At 48.6% G+C, this 18,389-nt stretch overlaps 1 protein-coding gene across 5 annotated transcripts; it reads right to left on the bottom strand.

The window, feature by feature from the left end:
• Positions 1–1,346: 1,346 nt before the first annotated feature.
• On the bottom strand, positions 1,347–17,069 carry Trim45 (tripartite motif-containing 45). 5 transcript variants are annotated; one of them, NM_001165952.1, is made up of 7 exons: positions 14,873–15,779; positions 12,598–13,331; positions 10,918–11,047; positions 10,103–10,217; positions 8,329–8,455; positions 6,667–6,841; positions 1,347–2,500 (listed from the first exon to the last, which is right to left on the bottom strand). In NM_001165952.1, exons 1-6 carry the CDS (start codon positions 15,358–15,360, stop codon positions 6,693–6,695), a joined length of 1,743 nt encoding a protein of 580 aa, NP_001159424.1. In that variant the 5' UTR covers positions 15,361–15,779; the 3' UTR covers positions 1,347–2,500; positions 6,667–6,692. The 5 variants fall into 5 exon arrangements, with proteins under 5 accessions (NP_001159424.1, XP_011238402.1, XP_030108447.1 ...); XM_011240100.2 differs by lacking the exon at positions 1,347–2,500 and adding an exon at positions 8,194–8,246 and having other exon boundaries at positions 3,346–6,841; positions 14,524–17,069; NM_001165953.1 differs by lacking the exon at positions 1,347–2,500 and adding an exon at positions 8,194–8,246 and having other exon boundaries at positions 4,261–6,841.
• Positions 17,070–18,389: the final 1,320 nt, after the last annotated feature.

Raw genomic sequence — 18,389 nt, 5'->3', positions numbered from 1 at the left:
GAGAGGAGGCAGAAAGAACAGGGATACTGAACCTAATTTGGACCATCAACCATTTTATCAGAGTTGGTCTTGGGTATATCGCCTTCACCCACGGCACCTGAACTGTGGTGGAGAGATCATCCTTTAAGTCGTGTGGACTTGGGGTGTCAGGACGCTGCCTGGTATGCTGTGTGAGACTTCCTCATTAGGAAACCAGCTACAGCAGCTTCCAGGACTCTGCTAACTTCTGCGAGGAGAACAAAGCACTTTCCTGGGAAGCACTACTCCCCTTTGAGTTGGCTACAGGCACGGGGCCTATGTTCACCAGTCAGTATGCCTGAGACGCTGTGGTCTATGTGAGGAAAGGCTCCTTGTACGAGTGGGACCCCCAAGGCTGACAAAGGTAAAGATCAGGTGCACAGGTGGGAAGACTCAACTCTAGGACTCTAAATTCTAATTCTAGTCCTACCTTAAATTCACATATTGGTCTCCTCAGTTGTAAGGTAGACCTTGTTTTCAGAACTTAACAGCTACAGTAAGATCTCTGATAAAAGGAAATGAAGGCAGTAGGCTACCCTTTTGAAGTTAGAAGATCAAAGGATTGATAGAGAGGCTTGAGATGGAATGGCTCTTAGCAAGCATGTCCAAGTCTGGCTTGGCCATTAGCTGCCTGCCGCGGGTTAGTCACAGGTCCCGTGGACATCGCAGCCTTTCATCTGTATGGTGTAGTAATTAATATATACTACCTACTATGCTGAGACCTTAATAACAAATATACATGGCTTAACTTACTTTACCTGGCAGGTCCGTGGTATCCATCTGCGAATGTCCACGGTTTGACAGAGTCCTAACTTTCAAATTTAAGTCTTTATTTGGAGAATAGAGAATCTAACCTACTTTCAAGGCCCATTGAGAAATGCCTGTAAGGTAGACCCCTCCTGATACCTTAAAAGACTTCCCTTCATTTTTCCTATTCTGAGGGCGAGCTAGCAAAGCTTCTTTATTGTATCTGAGGTGGACAAGTGTTCCTACCAAAGTGAGGTGCTAGTAATGTCTGTTGGGACGGACTTTATCAAATGTGTTCTTAAATCTCAGTCCCAAGACAAAATACATGAATCAGTACTGTGTGTGGCCTTCTGGTATGCATCACAGGTTTGGGTCCACTCATTTTGTCCTGTGGACCTGGGGGTTGAATCACGGAAGTTGGCATGCTACCAAGCACTCCATTACTAGGCTGCTTCCCCAGCCCCCATTATTTATTTATTTATTTATTTACTTACTTACTTACTTAATTTTGTTTGGCATTGACAGGTCCCAGGCTTCTTGCATACTAGGCAGGCACTCTCCCACTGAGCTATATACCCCAGTCTTTATGTTCATTTTATTTATGAGTCAAATTATTGTTGTTTCATACATTTAGAAGGCATATAAAGAGATAGGATCCCTTTAGCCCAGGCTGATCTTGAACTTGTAGTAGCCCTACAGCCTCAACCATCTGAGTGCTAGGTTTAAAGGCATTTGCCACCCTGCATGGCTCACTAATCAATTTCTTTGTAAATGGTGAGTTTGTGCTCCAAATCAATGGGCTGGACCTCACAATGTAGTGACCCTATTGGGGTGCTGTGCTGAGTCCTGCTGATGTCACTGAGCCCTCACAGAAACCTTCACTGCAGGTTTCTTTTCACAGTCGCCTGCCTACTTCATTTGAGGTGGCCCTGAAGAATCTGAGGTAATGAACCATTCTAAATCCTTACATGCCATGTAGTTACTAGTGACAGTGCTGTGGGACAGTGCTGGAGGCGGCATACAGAGCATGCGTATGGCTGGCAGAGCCACACGAATAGTTGTCACCAAGGCACACATTCTCAAACACCAGGTTTACAAGGGCTTTCCTTCATGGAGACTTATCCAACTCTTCTCATGAATGTGGATCAAATAAGAGCGTCCAACAGCCCACAACCTGGGGGTGTTCTAGGCCCTTTCAAACTCCATCCAAGACTCCTTGACATGCCACTGGGAACAGCAGTAGGTAGAAAGATGCCGTTAGGGGATGTGACCCCTTTCTTCGTCAATCATGTAGGTTAGGGGTTTTTTGATGGTGTTTTATTTTAATCCAGGGTCTTGCTATACACCCCGCAGCCTGGGCTGCCTCTACTTCCTGAGTGCAGGGATTATAGGCATACTCCACCATGATTTTCCTCCAGTGCTTCATCGTGGCCCCTTGTACACAGTGATGTTTCCTCGAAGGTATCGCTTGCTCATGACATCAGTGACATGGTTCTCTGCAGGACTCCCAGGTGAAGTTAGATTGTCTTACACCAAGAGGATAATTGTGGGAACACCAGTACCATGCGGCCTGTTCTCTGAAGTCTTGTTTAGTCATTAAGTTTATGGCATGGGATGCTATTACTGCTCTCGTACAGCTTTTCTTAGTGAGGTTTCTGGTTTTCAGATAACACATGGACAAAACGAACTCCGAGAGAACTCTTGCGGTTTACAGCTCCCAGGTCCCACTCTATCGCTGGGGGAGGGCAGGACAAGAGCTGAATCAGGCCATGGAGGGGTGCTGCTTTCCTGGCTTGATCTCCATGGCTGTTGAGCCTGCTTTCTTATACAACCCAGGACCTGGACCAGCCCAGGTGGCACTGCCCGCATAAATCATTCATCAAGAAAATGCCCCATGGGCCAATCTGATGGAGGCATTTTCCCAGATGACCCCAGTTCCTGTCAAGTTGACCATCTAACCAGCACATAGCATCAAGCCCTCAAAATATATAGGAAGAAAAAAAAGTATACGCAAGCACAAAGAGAAATACTAGAAACTTGGAATTCTTGGTCATATAATCTATATTAGAATGTTTTCGTCAATAAACATGAGATCAGGGCTAATTAGGCACGCTGTCCTACAGGATAGAGATAAAGTACTAGGGAGGGAACAGGGAGCAGCCATGGGCTGTGCTCACGATCTTCAGTGCTTTCTACACAGCTTCCATAGCTAAGTCTGAGTGTGGGCAGATGTCTAAGAAAGGAGAGGTGAGGAGTATTTCTGCTGCCCAGTACCTGTACAGTCACTGAAATATATATCAAGCACCTACTGTGTGCAAGGCTCTGCAGGGTACTTCAATTTTAAGGGGAAGCAAAGTCAAGCCTACCTTTCCAAGGCTTAGCATCGAGCGTAAGACTAGCTGTACTGTGACTGGCGAGAGCTGTGGTCGAGGACCTGCGTAGTTAATGGTTCATCACAGAAATTGACCTGTGAGAGCTTTGGGCAAGTGATGAAGGGAATGCCTTATCGACATGTAGGGACTGACACAACCCGGTGGCATGCCGCTTCCTCTGATCTGCTTCTAGCTGCTTTATCTTTATCCAGCCACACCTGACACAGGTGAGCATCCTCGGTTGACAGCCACACCTGACACAGGTGAGCATCCTCGGGTGACAGCCATGCCTGCCACAGGTGTGCATCCTCTGGAGTAAGGGTGAGCAATGATTGCAGAGAGGGAGCAGGAGGGGTGGGCTGGCCAAGACAGCCAAGGTGTTTATATCCCACAGGACCAAGACTCGAATTTGTCGCTTTTTTTCTCAGCCGTAATACCAGCCACATCGCTTACATCATGAAGCTGTATCTTCAGCGTGCACATGAGGACACATTTGTATCCTCCCTAAAAACTCCACTTCTCTTCTCCTTGCCGTAGAGTTTGGGGGTTCTCAGATCACTCTGACCTTTTCATAGTTTTTTTTCAGCTGCCAGAGCATCTGGACTAAATTGGGCTAAGACCCCATTATTGTTCAAACTAAGTAAGAGCCCAGGCACCCCTACCACCGCCCACGGGGACTTTAAACATTAACAGAGTTGTTACCAGCCAAAGTATGTGCTTCCGACCTTGAGTTCTTCCTCCCTGTTTAATGGTAGTAGCTAGACCCTGGATGCCCCACTGAGATCAAAGTTTTCCTCTAGAGATGCAGCTTCATCTACAAAAAACTGCCCGGTTGTCGCAAGCTCTCCAAGGTAGACTCTCGAGCTGTGCTTGGCTCTGCTGCACTGACTCAAGACCCCTGGGGAAAGATGATGTAATTCCAGAGACTTCAGGGCACAAGACTCCCTGGATGTCTGAGGTAACTGGAAAATTCAAGGCTGGTCCCTTGGGTGCTTACTTGTATCCAACAAGTCTGATAGGCGGTTAAGACCTTTTCCCAAGTGGTCTTTGGTTCAATGGGATATACTTGGGTTTAGGGAAATGGAAGTCATGAAAACATACTAAGTAAAGCCAAACAAAACTCTACCAACTTGAATTTTTATTCATTCAACATACTATTTGTCTCTACTGTGAGCCAAAGTCTGACCTGCATGGGGATAATACAGTTACTGAATGCCAGCTCCCTGCCCTCGCGGAGCTCAGAGTCCAGTACAGCAGATGTAAGACAATACATCACCCGTCAGCTGGTGATGAAGCCGGGCAGGGGATGCCTCCTCCTGGGTATGATTCTTCTGTTTTACTCAGGATGGTTAGAAACCTCACTAATAGGACAATAGTTGACACTAGAGCAGAAACTTGAAGTCAAAGGGTATGATGCATCTTTGAGAAGGACTGTCAGATAGAAGGCCCATTACTATAAAGGCTCCAAGAAGAGGCTGCTGAGCCTGAGCAGCGGCCGGCAGGGCCACTGTGCCTGGACAGAAGGTGGAGCTGGGTAGGAAGAGAAGGCCATGGATCAGACCACGCTGGCACATGGTAATGTGAAGCAGGTGAGCTGCCTCTGTTCTGAGATGAGCGAGCGGTCACTGGAGGCACCGAGCAGAATGACCTGATGTGGAAGCAGGCTGGCGAGAAGATAGGCAAAGCTTTCTGGTGGGAGTCTCGGCTTGTCAGACCAGGATGGTAGCAATGGACGCAGAGAGCAGGAGTCAGTGAAAGTGAGGTTGACAGGAGTTACCAGTGGTTTGGATATGGTGTGACACACAAGGAGTTTCCAGGCTGCCCCACCTAAGGACAGACGCTTCTCTTTTAAAGTGTGGAGAGGACTCCAGGAGAAGCTGTTTGGTGATGACAGGCAGGAGCAAGTGAGAACTGGACACTGGGAGCCATTTAAATTTGAATGAGGGGCTTACTGTACACATAAGAGGAGATGTGATGACGTAAGTCACTGGACCTCATAATCATCTAGAGAGTGACCTGAAGAGGACTTGGGAGTCACCGAGTCTAAGTGGTATTTAAGTCAGAAGGAGGTCACGGGAGGAAACAGGGGCGAGAAATGGAAGGACTGCTCTTTGACTCTACTGAGCATACTGACAACAACACAGTGCAAGGTCGAGCTTAGGAGCCTGGGAGGGAACCATTGAGCAGAATGCAGGATGTACGCCTCATCAGACATGAAAATGGCACTGCAGGGAGGCAAAGCATGCTCCATTTGCTGCAGAAAGCTATCCTGCAGTTGAATAAACTGACCTGTGGCCCTACTCAATGCTGCTAGAACCCATATCCCCAAGATTCTGTAAGACACGCCCCCGGGAGGTGGGGTTGCCTGGCTGAGAACCAGTGATCTCAAAGCAGCCATGGCAAGCTCAGTAGACACCTGACCTGGCTCAGGGTGTGGCTGGGAGTGGGTGGGAACAGACAGAGTGAGGAGCAAACAACAACCAGCTGAGGGGGAGAGGGGCAGTGTTGTCTTCTGGGAACATCAGATTTTGCTTCCAGAAAGGGGCTCAAGGGGAATGTTCGAAGAAAATGAAGAAAGTATCTTAATGTCTTAATTATCTTAATGTATCTTATCTTAAAGGCTAAGAGAAGGAAGTGAAACCTGACAGTGGTCATCTAAGTGCCTCGCTTCCTTTCCTTTACCCAATTGCCCCTCCAATGAGTCACCACTCCCTATGAGATCCTATAATGCAAACTTCAGTAATTCAGTTTCATATGTTGTGAGTTTACTGCTGTGTAAGAAACCAAGAATCCCAGAAAACACAAAATCTCTACTGGGAAGACCTTGGCTGGGCTGAGGGAGTACTAAGTCTTCCTCCCAGAATCCTGTAGCCGCTAGGGGGTGCCCTGCAGAGTCAGTGCTTTCAGCTGTTGCAGGGTAGAGAGGGCAGCGAAAGCCCTCCATTAAGTCAGAGCTGTGTGGATGGAGGACCCGCCGTCATCTGATGTAAAGAACTGCAGCAGATGGCTGCGCTCTTGCCACACCGTACCTCCTTACTGTCTACTTGTGTGCCTACACATGAGCATCACTCGGGCGCTCATCTAGACGGCAAAACCGTGATAATCATCATAAACTGTGTACTAGGAAACCACTGAAAGTATACAACAAACAAATGATGGGCCAGAGGGGTTTCATCCTCCAGGAGAAGCCCTGAAACTCTAGCTCGGGGTAAACCGGAGAGGCTGCAACACAGTGGAAAGGAAGGCATAAAGTCCTCCCTGCTCCAGGAGCTCATGGTCCCATGGCACAGACACCTCAATGCCCGTATAAAACAGGAGAGCTTTCCGTGGAGTAGATCAGCAGCCTGCCTTGAGGAGCGGTGTAGGGGAGGCCTGCACTCCGCCATGGTACACGAGAGATGCCCACACAGAAAGCACTTGAAGTCTGATGTTAGAGAAAGCACTTCGTCTTTAATTCTGTCAGTCTCTTTGGAACTACTCAAGCTCTGGGTTCTCTGCATAGCTGAAGTTATGCTAGCTTCAGGGTTACCTGGCCCGACTTGTCCCCAGGAAGCATCAGAGCGCCACGGTCCTAAGCAGACTCCTCGGGGCGCCCTGCCCACTCGTGAACGAGCACTCGGACTTCTCAATGAACTTCCCACAGCAAGACCAGTGTGGACGGCCCGGGTGGCCTTTGTGTCCGTGGCCACAGCCAAGGTATCCACCTGCATAATACAAAGGGGGGAACAACATAAAGTAGAGTCCAGCTGTACAAAGCTAATCCTGGCAACATTCAGACCTAAGCAGTCAAGATCTCCCCAAAGAAACTACCGAGTTCAGTCCACTGTAATCAGAACTATCTGGTAGCCATGGCCAGGCCAGGCTCTCAGAACTGTCCAAAATGCAACCAGGAGATGAACTAGTTTGCCCTTCAACTGTTAAATACTGGTTTGGATCTTAACTATATGCAGTGAGTGACACGAAAATAAAAGGGTAGATTAATGGAAAAGGAGACGTGCTAAATTGGTTACACGGAGGGGTACAAAAGCTTATTTTGTGGGCCACCATTAGAATAAAGACATGATGAAAAGATTTTTTTATTTAGCGTGTGAGTGTTTGGCCTGCATGTATGTCTATGAACCATGTGTGTGGCTGGTATCAGAAAGAAGGCATCAAATCTCTTTAGCTGGAGTAATATACAGTTGCGAGACCCCTGGGTGGTGGGAAGTGAACTTGGGTCTTCTGGAACAGCAGCCACTGCTCACATGATTGAATCTCCCCCAGGCCCATGATAGAACAACAACAACAGCAGCAACAACAATGAAGGATCTCTTGCCCAGATGTCTAAATAAAGAGTGAGACGTTGCTCAATCATCTACCCCCTGATCCTCCCCATTTGAATTTCCTCATGATTTTTGGGTGAATCTATATTTCACAGTGCTCAGACTGCTAGAACAGGTATAGACTGAATCTACAAATCTCAGATTCTGGTCAAAAGGCCCATGGACTGGTAAACTGTATCAAAAGAACTCAGAACCTTGAAGCCTGTCATTTCAATTCAGAACATGAGACTTGCTGTATAGACTATCTGTCCTGCCTCTACACAAGAGGCTAGAATTCTTTTTTTTTTTTAATAATCCTTTTTTCTTTTCTTTTTTTTTTTTTTGATATTTTCTTTAGCTACATTTCAAATGTTATCCCCTTTCCTAGTTACCTCCTCCCTGGGAAACCCCCTATCCCATCCCCTCTTCCCTTCTTCTATGAGGGTGTTTCACCCACCCACCCACCTACCCACTCCTGCCTCCCCACCCTGGCAGTTCCCTACATTGAGGCATGGAGCCTTCACAGGACCAAGGGCCTCTCCTCCCATTGATGCCCGACAAGGCCAACCTCTGCTACATATGCGGCTGGAGCCATGGGTCCCTCCCTCCATGTGTACTCTTTGGTTGGTGGTTTAGTCCCTGGGAGTTCTGGGGGGTCTGTTGATGGATATTGTTCTTCCTATGGGGTTGCAAACCCCTTCAAGAGGCTAGAATTCTTTGAGAAAAGCCTCAGTCCAAACACCCTGACCTAGTACCTGTGAGGCAGCAAAGGGACGGACCCTTGCTTGCTGCTGCTTGGGCCTGCGGGCTTGAGGACATGACATCATAAGACTGCTGTTTCCGACCCAGATGCTAGCTTCAGTTGACTTGAGGCCACCGACCATGCTTACCCGGCATGGTGCCTCCGCAGGCACAGCGGGCAGCTTTCTGTCCTCCACTGGAGCAGAAGGTGCAGCAGTGAAACACACCCGGATGTGGCCGATGCTTCCTCCTCACGGTCACGTTGAATGGTGAGCCCTGAGGGGTTCAGGCCAAGAGCAAAGAATCAGACATCAATGGGGCACGCTGAGCCATCAGTGCATGGTAGGCAGGCTCAAAGTCACAAGGACGGACAAGGATTCAGGACAGGAATATATCTGGGTAGGGACTTCTGTTAGATGGGGGCAAATACCAGTGCAGTTAAACTGGACCTGGATGTGTGCAGCCCTCCTGCTAAGTGCCAGAGTCACATTCCACCAGGTTGGTGACTATGCATGGGGCTACTGAGCTTCTGGGCACTGAAGACAGTTCCAGAGGTCAGCCCCATTTTCAGTGACATGTGAACTGGCTCTCTTCATGGATTCTGCCTCCCTCCAGCCTTACATGGAGTGGGAGTGGAACCCACGTTAGTCACTGACTCCGGCATCTCTGGCTGACTGCAGCCTTTGGGAGCCTCAGTCTCAATTCTTGAGGAGCTCAGGGGTAGTCACTAGGCTGCCACAACCACCAGAAAGGACACGTGTGGCACTTTCTACAGCTCCTCAGCCACGCGTGTCTCCACACACAGCTAGCACCTTTCCCTCTACCCCTGGACGCATATCCATTCGCCAGCCTCTTAGTGATAGACCATGAAGATACACAGAAGAGAGAAAGCCTTAATATGTGTGGCTAATGAGTCTCAAGTTAGTAACTCTCCACTTTTTCTTCAAGGGTAACTTATGTATTCTAATTTCTCTCCTATGTTAAACACAAATGTTTATTAAGTATTGTCATTTTCCTGTCCTTACGTAAGAACCACGTGGTCTGAGAAAAGCCAAGGTGGAAGCCTGGTACTGAGGAGACTTCCCAGGGTTTAAGGCTCCCTCTTTTGAAAGGAAGACCCAGAAACTGCTCCTTAGAAGGATGAGCCAATACAAACCTTTCTTGCTTTCAAGTCCATAGCTCAGGCGTTTTATCACAGTAACAGAGGGCTGGCAAGCACTGTTTTCTAAAAAAGTAACCCGGATGGAACCATGACTGGCACATGCTGTAACCCCTGCACTTAGGAGGTCAGAGTAAGAGGATCAAGAGTTCAAGGCCAGCTTGGCTACGGAGTGAATTGTAAGCCAACCCACAGATTATGACAATACTCTGTCCCCTGCCTCATACAATAAATGAAACAAAACCATGCAAAGATAAAGTAACAGGTTCAGGTCCCAAGGTTGGTGGTTACAGAGCTACTGTCAGATCTGCCTGAGTAGGCTTTGAAGAAAATGTAAGTGAGGTATACAAGGCCATCCAACCTATTCCTGACACGCTGTGATTAGAAATCCATATCCTACGGGCTAGGCTGATAAATGACTGCTCACACGATAGGAGGAGCGTAACCCAGACAACTGTGGCCCATGGTGTGGAAAGGTTGGAAACTGTTAAATGTGTGGGCTTGTCTGTTAACGGACTCCCCTGTGGTCAAGACAGCTTCCCCAGACTAAGAATCTCAACAAACTAACCAGGAGCATAAAATATATGTAAATGCCAGCGTTCTTAGGGCCACGAGCACCCTCTAGTAATAACACAGGTTGCAGAATCCTGGGCTGTGCCCACGAGGACGAGGAGAGCACAGCTGATTTCAGCTCTTAAGCAGCTGGTCCGGTCCGATGAGACCTGAGAGCCCCGAGCTGCCAGCGAGCGCGGGGCCTGCCTCACCTGCACGTGCTGCTCTCTGATGCAGACCCACACGGTGTAGATGCCAGGCTCCTTGGGGGTGTAGGAAACGCGGTACGACCCATCCTTGTTGTCCTGGACCACTGTTCTGATCGGACTGAAGACAGAAAGGGTTCAGAAGGCCAGTCCCTCTCACAAGCCTGCTCCAGAGGCAGCATTACACTCATTACATCTAACGTGAATCATGAACGCCCCTTAGACTGAAGGGTAACTGTCAGTTACTACTTTAGTCCAACATCCTGAGAACCAGGAAAACGAGCCTGTGCTCTTCTCTGCTGGTCTCTGTTACACTCCCAGCTCTGAAGTCCCTTCTTATTCCAATTGCAGAGGGATATATATGTGTGTGTGTGTGTGTGTGTGTGTGTGTGTGTGTGTATGTGTGTGTGTGTGTGTAGTGTATGTGTTTGTGTGTGTGTGTGTATGTGTGTGTGTGTGTGTGTGTGTGTGTAGTGTATGTGTATGTGTATGTGTATATGTATAAAATCCTGGAACAATGTATTAGGAAAACAGGCTAGGTTTAAGAAAGGATATAATTCTGTAACTCATTAAAAACAACAACAACAAAACCATCCATTCCAGAGTTTGGAATAAGGACAGTCGGGGGGGGGGGGGTAGGGGAGACTATATTGAGAGAGGACTGAAGCTAGCCATAAAACCTACACATTTGGTTAGTGGTGTGGAATCATTTTCTCCTGGTGTCATGGAACCTCACAATGAAAGAGTCCATCTATATCTCCCATAACGCAAAGGCCCTAGTTTCCTCACTGCCTACTACACAGGATCCATTGAACACACACCTGTCCTTCTTATCTTTGGGGACAACTTCCACATGGACATTATCTCCTCCCCTGCCCATGCTCTGTCCCGAGGCATCCTTACAGAACAAGGTAAAAGAGGCTGTCTGTTTCTCTCGAGCTCTGTGGAGATCTGCAAAAGACACACAGTAAGTACTCACCTCCCAGGAGAGGCCATCTCCCCCAGTCAGACCAAAGAAAGCTGTGGTTTCTGGTTATAAGGACCACCCTGTTCCCTTCCTGTTCTCCTTCCCATGCTGTATAGGTACCCACCTTCCCCCTCCCCTCCCCCAGGCCTGGGCTAAGTGGCTCAGCAACAGCTGCTCTGGGATCACATAGAACTCTGCATCTTAACTTCAGCCTCAAGGCAACTGCAAAACCCAAAGACAGCCTTTAGGCTTGTATGAGACTGGACCCTCAAAACTATCTTCTATAAGCCCTGGGTCCTCCTAGAAGAGGTGAAAGATACTGAAGTCCAGCTTGCAACTTCCCTGTTGTGAGAACCTCTGCCACTCAGAAGCTAACGCCAGGGTGCCATAGCCTATGGGCCAGCATGAAGACAAAGCTGGGTTTCTCAAGCCTAGTTTGTGAACTACCAGGTGTTGTACAGAGGTACACTGGGGGATGAGGGTGGGGGGAGGGTGTTAGGAAACTCCCGAAACACTGTGCCCAACTTAGTGGCTACTTCTGGGAAAGAAGAGTCTCAGAGTGATCTGTGACTCCCAAAGAATTAGGAATTCCTCCCAAAGGTGAAGGCAAATCAAATACAAATGTCCCCATCAGGAACAGAAGGAAACTTCCCAAAGGAACCGAACACTGGTCTAAAGGAGCCATTTCTAGGTGGACCTGGTGATGCACATCTTTAAACCCGGCAGAGGCAAGTGCATCTCTCTAAGTTTAAGGCCAATCTGTTCCACATAGTTCCAGGTCAGCCAGAGCTGTGTTAAGCAGTGAGACCCTGTCTTAACAAAAGCAAAGGAGACAAACCCGAACAAACCCCATCAACCTACCAAATCCTTTCAACTACCAATGGCATAGAGTTTGTGTGAACCAAAATGGTAAGGAGGAAAGGAAGGTGTGACTGCCTTCCCACTCCTCTGTAACCCACCACACAGCAGCCAAGCACCAGGAGCTGCGGTGTGAGCCTCTGAGCAGGTAGATTCTGCCTTGCTCTAGTCAGTGCCGTTATCTCCTGTGGGCACAGCCAGGTTCTAACTTCCCCAAAGCAAAGCCTGATCCTGAAGGTTCTTGGGAGCTTCTATTTTCTGAAGTACAAAAGGTTCAAGCCTACCCCCAGTATTAATAACTGCAGCCTGCCCAGACCATGAGAAAGAAAGGGGCAAGGCAGGGAGCCACTGCCTTTTAAACCAGTATACCTTGCCGAACAAGCCTCATTTAGTTTCTCTTTTTGACACACGGTCTCATATAGCCCAGCCTGCCATCAAACTTGCTATGCATCCGAAGAGGTCCTCCAACTTCTGACCCACCTGTGAGTACTAGGATTAAAAGCATATGTGGCCAGGCTCAGTTTTATGTGGTGCCAGCAACCAGACCCAGACTCTGTGCAAGCTAGGCAAGCATTCTGCCAATGGCACTATACCCCCAGGACAGCACGACACAACTCTTTAAATGTCAGGTCCCTGGGCACTGCTCTCTCAATACCATTGAGAAATGCTTCCCTACCTTCTCCCTGAAGGACACACTGAGCTGGATCAACTTCCTGCGTGTTAATGGCCCCATACACTTCATAGCCTTGGCACTGGCCTGCCTTCTCCTGGGGGGAGAAGCAGATCTTATGGTTCACTCCTGGGCGGGCACTGTATTCAACTTTATTCAGCTTCCTGAGCCGCTCTACAACCACTCCCTTGGTGATGAGAATCTCTAAGTCCGAGCCGCTGGTCAGCAGATGCTCGGTGAACTCCACTCCAGTCCGCATATCTGCCAGCAGCTGTTCCAGCTGCGCTTTCTGCAGCTGTAAAGCGGTTTCCCTCTGGATCCGTATGTCATCCAGCTGCTGCAGCAGCTTGTCCCGGTGTTCCTCGATGGCTTTGATGTAGCCCTCAGAGAATGTCCGGACGTCAGCTGCCACTGCCTCCACTCGCTCTTGGAGGGCGTTGTTCACACTTTTAATCTGTGCCAGGGCATCTTCCAGGGCTTCCACATGGGGCTGGGTGTCTCGAAGCAGCTCCCGCACAGAATCTCCATGCTTGTGGATGACATTGCTGGTGAAGTCATAGGGGTGCTCTCGGTGCTCCCCAACTACACAGTCCCGACACACCGGCCGGTCACAGAGTTCACAGAACAGCCTCAGCTCCTCTGCAGGGTGAGAAGGACATAGGATGGGCTTTCCAACCTGGCTGTAGCCTTTCAGGTCTTTTAGGTCCACCATGGTGTGATATGTCGTCTTCTTCTGTCGCCTGGAAAGAAGCAGTTGGGGACAGGAAGTGAGGAAACAACTCTAGAGGGGGACAGTTTGGCAAAGAGGTTCTAGGGGTTAGATTTGAGTCACACTCCTCAGAATGTATTAAAAAAAAAAAACTACAGGATCCTTTTTGCTTCATTATTTCTCTACACGGTGAAGCACATGCCTATCTGAGTGTTGTTATTTAGGACACAATACATAAATACTTGAATTTGGCATGGGATACATCTTCAAAGGTGCAGTGCTGAGACTATATTCTGAGAGACTTTTCACTCGAGGTAATCTGGTAAGTTTAGACAAGAGTCACAGCCCACTTCCTAAAGCAGGGTGGAAGGCTAACACCAAGTGGTAAACCAAGCCAGATGGATCTATATAGCAACGAAAGCAGCCAGCTGGCTCCTGCAAACTCTCATGTTTAATTAACATTTTTGTAAAGCAGTTCCCTTGGCCAGTGACTACATCGCATCCACTGGCAGGCCAGAATTCTCCTTAAGAGTCATCCGCATTAGTAGAAAGCGAAATCAATAGGTACTAAGTTCTCTTGGATCCCTCCTTCCTATAGATTTCTAAGGGACTCAGGGAAATCTCTAGGGAAAGGCAGGGACTGCTCACAGAGTTCCCTGGCAACATCCCATCAACCTGAAGTGTGTATGCCTGTTCTGCTACTAGTGCAGATGCAGAGAAAACGGTCAGCTGTTGAGCTGGCAACAAGACAGTCATAGGGATAATCACAAAGTTACAAATAGAGAGCTAAGACAACTGTTCTGTTGGTAAGGCCAGAAAACAAGGGGAGGCCAGAACTCAGAGAGAGAGAGAGAGAAAAAAAAGCCAGTTCTAGATTAACCCAAAACCTTGTTTAGTTTTGTATTCTGATGCACTAGAGTGGGATGGAAGAGAAAATGGGACAAAGACTAGCATCTAACAAGCTATTCCGTGACTGTGATAAAAGGCAAAACACCCCAATTACCAGCCTGCTGTCCAGGTCAGAGGTCTGAGTTAAGGCACAGTCAATGGACACCTACACTGAGGTGACCTGTTTAGTAAAAAGAGCAAAGAAGAAGGAACTAGGTCTGAACTGAGGATTCGGTTCAGTTACATGATTACCAGCTGTGGGACTTGGGCGAAACACAAACCACTGCTGGGCTTCCATCTCCTCATTTACTAAAGAGGGGTGAAGTAGCACCCACCTTTCGGTAAGAGTTACAATGATCAGATGAGATCAAGCGCAGGGTGTATGCTAGCACAGTAATCCTCTCTCCAGCACACGGTCCGTTTTCAATAGATTAAACAATTGGTGATAGAAGAAAACTCAAGGTGCTCTATAAACCGAAACCTGCCCTGCTTTTGTTACTACAGCTATCAGGTCAGCGGTGCTAACCTCCGTTCTAGAGCTTGCGATCTGTTTGCACAGTGTTCTTTGCACTTTGACAGTGTCTGCGAAAGCCTTCTTTTTGACCTGCTCACCAAAGGGATCTGTGTCTTGCTTTCTTTGCACTCTACTCTTACGCCACAATAAACGGGGTACTCCCTCTTTACCTATGAGCCTGGCAGCAGAAGTGGCAGAGATTGGCTTTGCAGGTCTGACACCTCTTCTCTACTTCTCTGTCGCTGCACAGGTCACACACCAGGCCCTGGCCTTCCCCACGCAGGTTCTCCAGCAGCACATCATTCATGGCCAGGTGGTCTACCGTTAAAGCCTTCACTCCACCCAAGGGCAGGTCCACTTGAGCATCACATACCGGACAGAGGATGCCGATCTGTGGCTGCAGGCTACATAACTCGGGGTCCTGGAATACTGACCCCTCAGAGCTTGTATCTGAGTCACCCCCACGGATGTCCACTACTGAGAATGGATCCAGCTTTTCCAGACACGTGGTGCACACTGTGTGCAAGCAAGGCAAGAGCCTGGGGACTTTGAAAAGCCTCAGACATGTAGGACAATGAGTCTTGCCTGAGCTTCCAGACGCGTTCGCATCTTGGAGTTTGTGCACGAAACCCAGAAGCGGCTTCCTGATTTCTGACATCTTCCCCACGTATGTACCCAGTATCACAAAAGGCCCTGCGCAGTCCTCTAATGCAGGTTAGATTTACTCAAAGACAGAGTTCCAAGATCTTGAACACTGACCATGAGGACTCTCGTGTTGCCAAGTAAAAGGACAACCAGAAAGAGAACGCCTCTGAGGAACCATCCACAGATCTCCGGATTTGTGGTTTGGCCCTTCCTTTCCACTGCATCCCACACCAGTCACAGCCACACCCTCCTGGATCACCCACATCGTCCTCCTCGCAAGCGCTTCTAGAGCTAGTCCCCAGCTAATTCTGCCACCACCACCCTGACCCCAGCATTTCTTGTCCTCCAAGGTCACCCTCCCTCCCGCCCCCACCACGCCACAAGCGCGCCCTCCGGGCGATGAGGTAGTGGGTCCTCGGGCTCTCCCAGAGTGAGGGGCCAGGGGCAGCCGCCTCTCTGGTTTGCCTAGGAGGCCCTAGAGCCGTCGCCCCGCCTCACACCAATCCCAGACCAGGATTCTCCGAAGAATCCAATCACCGTCCGAAAGGGGCGGGCCTCGCAGTTCGGAGCCATGTCGTCCTCCAGAGTGACATCACTGTCATCCAATAAGTTCAGCAAGGTCCACATCCTCGCCGGCCACTCGCGCGGCGAAAGGAGAGGGAGCAAGGGAGGGCCTCGTGCAGAACCGGGAGGAGGAGTCTGGGAGTGAGCGGCGTAATGTGGTTGGCGTCACGAATGTGAGCTCCTGCCGCCGGAGAGGCCTCTGGATCGTTGAAAAGCCTGCGCTGAGGCTCCACCCCAAACTCAGATAGGGTTCTCCCATTGGTGCGTGGTACTGTCAGTCGGCCGAGGTGTAGCCCGAAGCATTCTGGAAGTTGTAGGCAGGCTCTCGGTTGCAGAGGCTATAGCGAATCAGCGGCCACCGGGTCAGTTTCCTTTCTGGGTTTTCCAAGTATTTTTTCTGCCCTGGAATCTCTTACGTACAGCGTGCTCGGAACCAGAACCCTCTCAGCTGGCTAGCTTCTGGCATTTTCCAGGGCAAGGGTACCTCCGTGTCTGGTTCCAGAACTAAACTTAACTGAAAAGTTTAGAACTGCTGCTCCGCGGAGCTCCACTGAGTTTCCCGGGTGGAAGCTGCTTTGAATCATTCAAGACCAAGACCGGAGAGACACACCTCACCAGAATTCTACAGTAACAGAAGTTGTCAGGGTTGCGGGGGGTGGCCTACAGAGCAAGTTTGGCATTTGTTTTTACAATCAAGGGGAGCTCCTGGTTGGTCACAATGGGGCAGTGGAGGATGTCACTGGGACAAGTCCCTTGTAGGTCCGACTAGTTAAAAAGTTGGGCACACCTGGTCCCTGAGCATAATTATTTCTTTGACGCCTTAAAGAATTTGCCAAGAGTCTCAGATTCATTCATTTGGAGACTGTTTCCTACACATGGGGTCTAAGGCACTGACTGATCTCTGAATCCAAAAATTGTAATAGCATGGCTCCGTAGTTGCTATCTGTTCCCATTCTTCAGATGCGTAAGCCTCTGTCTATCTCACTGTTTTCCTTTACAGTCTTCCATATATGATTTCAACCCATGCATCACTGTTTCAGGGACCTCTTTATTAGAGATGTCATAGTATAGGCATAGCTGTCGAAGCCTATGCTTTTACGAAGTATGGGCCTTCGGTGGAAAGAGCCCCAAACTATGAAAAGATGAAATTAAAAGAAAAAAAAAGAATTATCTGACTCTTCGTAAAATATGTTAAAGTAGAGATGTAGCTCACTGATCCAGTATTTGCTTAGTATGTTGAGACTCTGGGTTCTGTCTGTGGTACACGTGTGAACACAGACACCACACACACACACACACACACACACACACACACACACACACACACACAGGTCTGATTTGGTCTTTATTGTGAGGGTCTCGAGAGCTGGTTCTAACTTTAGCATAAGTAAAAACGTTATCTGCTAATGAATGGCTCAAAAGCCATTTTTACATAACAGTCACATGACCTCCCAGTGTAAGGAGTCGGCAAAGGTCTTAAAAGTGAAAGTGGTCCTTACCCAGACTTCTCCAGCCTTTCTCTCCTGCGCTGCCCTGGCCGAGTCCCCTCGCTTCACCGCAGTATGCTGAAGCAAATTCCAAAAGCGGTGTGGACTTGGCTTTGCTATATAGTGTTGCTCTGAACCTGCCCTCCTCTGTGCTTAGCCATGCTTTGTCTTATCTCTTATTCATGCCATATATTATATTTCCCATAGGGTGTATTCTGACTTCTCTGTTGGAGGAGTGCTGTATAATTTATATGCATTATCTCATTTAATCTCCCAACAGCTTATAATAGAGCTGCCTGGGAGGGGTCGAGTGGTCAACCCAAGCTAGCATCTGGGATGGGAACAACAGTCTTAAGATGTCATGCCTAAGATTCTGCCCAGTCCCCTCTGTCCTTCCCTTTCTCAGCTTCTTGCACATCAAATCCCTACCTGCCTTCCATGGAGAGAGAAGATGGGGCTATCTGGAGAACATCTTTCCGTTCTACTTAAAAGTCTATGCATCTTCTCTCCTTTCTCACGCCATTGATTGCTGGTTTTCTCCCAACCTCTTCTGCCTCTCCTTATTTTGCTAACACTTTTCAGTGAGTCCTTTACACATTCTTTCTCCCGAGGACTGTGATGAAGTCCTGAAAGAAAACTCACCCTCCCTTGATCCAGTTCCCCTCAACTTAATTAGCGCTGGTGGCTCTCACCACTGTGGTTCTTAAACTTTGTGCTAGTCTCATCACCGATGTTTTGTTCTTTCTCTTTGGTGTGTAGAGAATGAGTGACAACATTCCTGGACTTTTCTCAGTACTCAGCCACGTTAGTGTTTGCCCTTGCTGTGTCCCAGGGTGGTTTCGTGGCTCCTTTGTTGGCCCCCACTGTATTTCCTCTTAAAGAGCTGAGTCCCCAATTTATATTTCCAGTTCTGACTAACCCCTCCCCAGAGCTTTTGTCATAAATGTCTGTTATAGCTCTGCTCCAGGACGTTGCCTTCGCCTAACCCCAT

Source organism: Mus musculus, chromosome 3, assembly GCF_000001635.26.
Source record: "Mus musculus strain C57BL/6J chromosome 3, GRCm38.p6 C57BL/6J".
Lineage (NCBI taxonomy): Eukaryota > Metazoa > Chordata > Mammalia > Rodentia > Muridae > Mus > Mus musculus.
This window is presented reverse-complemented; position numbering and strand designations above follow the sequence as displayed.

Excerpts from the sequence above, each read along its gene's own strand:
- Trim45 (NM_001165953.1), bottom strand. The coding sequence starts at position 15,360 with ATGTCAGAAATCAGGAAGCCGCTTCTGGGTTTCGTGCACAAACTCCAA. Across the intron at positions 8,456-10,102 it reads TCAGAGAGCAGCACGTGCAG|GGCTCACCATTCAACGTGAC; the intron begins GTGAGGCAGGCC and ends TGAACCCCTCAG. Across the intron at positions 8,247-8,328 it reads CTGCGGAGGCACCATGCCGG|CCCGCAGGCCCAAGCAGCAG; the intron begins GTAAGCATGGTC and ends CATGTCCTCAAG.